Genomic DNA, 5,247 nt, shown 5'->3' on the forward strand with positions numbered 1-5,247 from the left:
CAATTGCTAAATTAAGCATGAGCTGCCAGAAGCCACATAGAGTTTATCAAAGCAGTTCTGCAGCATTGGATCATTTATTGCTGTTTATTAAGTGCAGTATTAAAGTCACTTAACATAGGGGAAAGTTTTCTCCTACCTCAAGGTTTATGTGATGCAGAAGGATCAGGATAACCAGAGTATGGGTGGTTTACATATTCTACATGAAGAAGTTAATGCCCTGTTGCCAACAGCAATTGCAGTTCATCAAGTTATTCAACACTTTTCCTTGTAACTTCGATTTACACCCGTAGTTCAGCTGTATCAGCTAATTCAGTCATGTAATCTTGGAGCAGTTTCATTCTTTTTATCTTCTTGAAATCTTTGTATCTTTTGCATTCCTTAAATTTCCAAGAAATTACAATCGATAATCAAGTGCCATCCATCTTTCGGGGATTTAATTGTGAATTAATCTACCTGTTTCAGTCTGCATTATCCTAGGGCAACAAATTGTCTCTTGCAATAAACACATCCATATCCAGGTAAATCTCTCTGTCTGAAGACGTGCATGATGTGAATTACAAAAAAAAAGTAACTCTTGATTCTCCAGGTCTTTGGGAAATTGTCATATAATCTGCAAATATTGATGTAATAGTCTTGAGATATCTTTGAGAGCTTCTGGCTTTAAGTAGTAAGTTAGAGTGAGTTATGACAAGTTTCTGCATGACAATTAGGCTAAAGACAACGATAGGTTAAACAAGTGACTGTGGCAACATACTTGTCCGTAACCATTGAAACCAACTCGTACATATGGCTCCAGAATAGATGGTAAAAATTATAATGAGGAAGAACCTGCATTCCAACAGCTGTTTATGTGATTTCAGATTACCAAAAAAAAGAATTCCCTCAGCCTGGGGCCACAAAGTTGAACTGTCCTTTTCATCAATCTAAACTGAGGTAGTCTGCTGAGGAAACACTGCATTTTTCTTTTTGGTACATTGCAGCTTTTGCAGGTGGGTTAAAGAAAAAATGAAACTAACATTCTTCAGTGTTTAGTTCAACACCTTAATGCCTCATGATGATACCATTAACATCTGTGCAATTCCTTAGCAGGCTCTGAATGCTGATCTCATTGCTGAAAAGTTGTTAGTCTTAAATTGATAAGGACCTCAGAGAAGTTACAGAGAGGATTCCCATGTGTCACTCATTCAGTTGTAATGTCCAGTTGCCAAGTTGTTCTGCATTTCTCCCAGCTCTCTTGCCAGCTGATTTAAGTCCTGCATCTTCAGAAACATGTGCAAACATCTGATCTGCCTTTTCCACCATCATTTTCACTATGATAACTGTCCACTGGCTCTTGCACACAAAGGTTTGGTTGGACATTCGAGAGGTTGTTCTATTTTCATGGTGTTACAGATTAAGAGGATTTCTGTGGACATCAGCTTATTCAGCCATTCTTAGTACATGGAGGCACTTCCAGAAGTCTGGGAGTGTAAGGATTTAAAAGGCACTAGCAACTAACTAAGTCATTTGCTGAGTTTCTGCAGTTGAGGGAAGCTCAAAAGAAAAATATTGTCTCAGTCAGGATAGATTTGGAAATGAATTGCAAATTAGATGCATAATTTACATATTCTTTACATTTACATTCTGCTAAAATGCATGAAAGGCATGCTTTCTTTTCTGTTGGATTAGTTGCATTTAAAATTAAATTGTATAAGTATATACAGTATCTAGCCTGCCTCCCTTTGTTCAAGAGATTTCCCAGAAGGAAATAAGTTTTGCTGTGTTATATTTTCTGGATTGTCAGGACACGAACCAACTCATTTCCCTGATATTCTGCAGGAAAATCATCAGGTCCCTCAATATCATATAGCAACAGTTCAAAGCTGTTTTGTTTTCTGTAACCTGATATCATGCATAAGTTATAGTGGGTTACATGTTAAGTTGTCCAAAAAGGCCATAATGTTAAGTAGTTAAAACATGCTATGATCTAAACTTACTCTATCCCATACGAGTTAACATTCAGGCCAATGAGTGCTTCAGAAGTATTAAATTAAATAATAAGCCATTGCACTTTTGGTGACAGCAAATGAGAACTTATTCTCCAGAATTATAATTTAAAACGCAAATTTGTTTGCTGTTATTTGAGGTAATGTCCCAGGCATGCCACAATCAAAGTGAATGATGAATATCAAAGCATGCTGTTGTTAATTTGGGGATTTTCTTTTGTGATTGATGATTCTCGCATGAAATCGGGGACGGGGGAATTTACGTTCGGTCCTGGAAGCAGATGAATTGCAGTACCTGCAAGATCGCTGGTATTTTGAGCATTCGTCATTTGATTATAAAGTGGAGATAAATGCAATCGCTTGTTTTTTTTTGTTCCTTTGATGTATGGCGTCACATCACTTCTCGCAATGAAATATTCATCAGTGGATCGAAAACTGCAGACGTTTGCAACTTTGACCAGACTCATGAATCTGGCGTATTTGGTTGGTTTTCTTTTCGATGCACGGTGCAGCTTGCAAAATCCTTAATACATGCATTGGTATTTGTAAATGAACTGAGAGAAAAAAAAATAATAAACTTCCATTCGAGGCTGGCGAGCAGGTATAAGTCCAAGTTTCAAAGTTTGTACCTAGGGACGCTCTCGTGAACGGATCTGGAGATTTCTCCCTCGTTACCCAGTTGGGAGAAAGAAAGCCATTTAAAAATAAATGAAATTATACCTTCCACGTAATTCTGAAAGCTTATTTTGCTGAGCATAACGGCAATGCCACAACGCATTAACGAGGTCAACAAGGCAAAATACAAAGGGTCAGTAACAGTGTCTAGAAAGCGCGGCTCCCGGGTCACTGAGTCCGCAGCTGTTTAAACATCAGTCAGCAGTTTGCTTTTGTTCACACAGTTTTGGTTTGCTACAGTGCAGTTGCCAGTTCTCAGATTTGCCTCTCTGAAATTGTCTATGCTGTTGTTCACATCCTCTTCGATCTCCATGTAGTCGGACTTGCTGATGGTGGACGAGCTGCGGCTTCCTAACTCACTGTCCGAGGCGATGTTCGGGCAGCTAACGTGCAGGTACTGTGCCTGCTCCTCTCCCTCCGTCTCCCGGTGGTAGAAGTAGTTGAAGTTGGAGACGATGACGGGCACGGGCAGGGCGATGGTCAGGACGCCGGCGATGGCGCACAGCGAGCCCACGATCTTGCCGCCGATGGTGATGGGGTACATGTCGCCGTAGCCCACCGTGGTCATGGAGACCACCGCCCACCAGAAGGAATCCGGGATGCTGCTGAAGTGGGAATCCTGGTCGTCCGCCTCGGCGAAGTAGACGGCGCTGGAGAACAGGATGACCCCGATGAAGAGGAAGAAGATGAGCAGGCCCAGCTCCCTCATGCTGGCCTTGAGGGTCTGGCCCAGGATCTGCAGGCCCTTGGAGTGGCGGGAGAGCTTGAAGATGCGGAAGACCCGCACCAGGCGGATGACCCTGAGGATGGCCAGGGAGGTAGCCTGTTCGCCACTCACGTTGCCCTCCTCCTCCTCGGCCAGCTCGGTGCCCAGGGTGATGAAGTACGGGATGATGGCCACGATGTCGATGAAGTTCATGATGTTCTTGAAGAACTCCGCCTTGCTGGGGCAGGCGAAGAAGCGGACCAGGAGCTCGAAGGAGAACCAGATGATGCACAGGGTCTCCACGATGAAGAAGGGGTCGTTGAGGATGTTGGACTTGTACGGGATGGTGGTGTTGCCCACTTGCATGGTCCTCTTCCTATCGTCCTTGAGCTGGGGCAGGGTCTCCAGGCAGAAGATGACGATGGAGATGAGGATGACCATGACCGAGACGATGGCGATGCCCCGGGCCGGCCCGGAGCTCTCCGGGTGCTCGAAGAGAAGCCAGACCTGGCGTTGGTACTCGTTCTCGGGCAGGGGTCTCTCCTCCTCCCGGATGAAGCCTTCGTCCTCGCGGAACTTCTCCATCGCCTCCTCGCCCAGCTCGTAGAACTTGATCTCCTCGGAGAACATCTCGAGGGGTACATTGACCGGCCTCCGGAGGCGTCCCCCGGACTGGTAGTAGTACAGGATGGCGTCGAAGCTGGGCCGGTTGCGGTCGAAGAAGTACTCGTTCCGCAGGGGGTCGAAGTAGCGCATCCTCTTCTTGGGGTTGCCCAGCAGGGTGTTGGGGAACTGGGCCAGGGTTTTCAGCTGGGTCTCGAAGCGCAGGCCCGAGATGTTGATGACCACCCGCTCGCAGCACTCGTGGTCATCGTTGTCCGGGGGGTAGCTGTCCTGAGGGTGGCCGGGCAGAGCCGACGCTTCGTCCATGTTGTCCCCAGCCAGTACTGTCATTGTTGGCGAAGGGTAGGAGCTGGTGGTGGTGGGTGAGGGAGGAGGAGGGGGAAGGGGCTTTGAAGGGCACTAATGGAAGCCTCGGGGCTTTCGAGCTGACTCGAGCATCGCACGGCTCGGCGGTTCCGCACGGATCCGAACTAAATCTCGGGCAACTCAAGGCCAATTTCCGTGACGCTGTCGGGCCCACCCCCACCTTTCTGGGTTTTTTTGTTTCGGGACCAAGGTGCTGTGGAATACAAAGGTTAGCATCAAACAACATGCAGTATTCATACAAAGGGGAGGGGTGGGGGTGGTTAACCAAACAAAGTTAACTTGGTTGGGAGGGTGGGGGAGGGATGGGGGAGGCGGTAGTGATGAAAACAGCCCAATCTCCCTTTCCCGACCGTGAGTTTGGCTCATGCACTGCTTTAAGAGTCCTACATCATCCCAGACTCACTCTCTATCTGTGTATCACATCTAAAGCAGTTTTCAGCTAAAGTCCAGCTGCAGTAGTGGGAGAGGAGGAGCACTGTGTACTCTGCCACGACCAGGAGATTGGGGAGCGCAAAGTTGGGGGGGGGGGGGGGTGGAAGGAGGGAGTGGAATCTAGGAGCAAAGCGAAGGGAAAAAATCATAACAGTAATAAAAATAAAGCCAGCCTTACCTGCTGAATGAAAGAGGATAGAATGAAGAGTGCAGGAATGCAGCCCGGCCCTCCGAGCGATGCAAAAGCCCTTCCTCCTGCCTCCTTAATATGGATATCGCTTTACAGCTTTGTGTGTATGAGATCTGCTGAAATATTAATAGCCTATATTATACTGTACTGACACCATTTACAAGTCATTTGTTCCTGACAATTCTTAACAGCGGGCAGACGACTATGTAAAATAAAAAAAAGAGCTGCAAAATTTGCCAGGAGCTATTTTAAATACACCATCAGTTAAA

The 5,247-nt window shown here is 46.1% G+C and overlaps 1 protein-coding gene across 1 annotated transcript; it reads right to left on the reverse strand.

Annotated features, from left to right (window-relative positions):
• Positions 1-2,153: 2,153 nt before the first annotated feature.
• On the reverse strand, positions 2,154-4,333 carry LOC122561638 (potassium voltage-gated channel subfamily A member 1). Its single transcript, XM_043713588.1, has one exon. The coding sequence runs from the start codon at positions 4,318-4,320 to the stop codon at positions 2,848-2,850; it is 1,473 nt and encodes a 490-aa protein (XP_043569523.1). The 5' UTR covers positions 4,321-4,333; the 3' UTR covers positions 2,154-2,847.
• Positions 4,334-5,247: the final 914 nt, after the last annotated feature.

This window comes from Chiloscyllium plagiosum, chromosome 23, assembly GCF_004010195.1.
Source record: "Chiloscyllium plagiosum isolate BGI_BamShark_2017 chromosome 23, ASM401019v2, whole genome shotgun sequence".
Classification (NCBI taxonomy): Eukaryota; Metazoa; Chordata; class Chondrichthyes; order Orectolobiformes; family Hemiscylliidae; genus Chiloscyllium; species Chiloscyllium plagiosum.

Bases quoted from the DNA above. Each gene is read 5' to 3' on its own strand.
- LOC122561638 (XM_043713588.1), bottom strand. From the start codon at position 4,320: ATGACAGTACTGGCTGGGGACAACATGGACGAAGCGTCGGCTCTGCCC.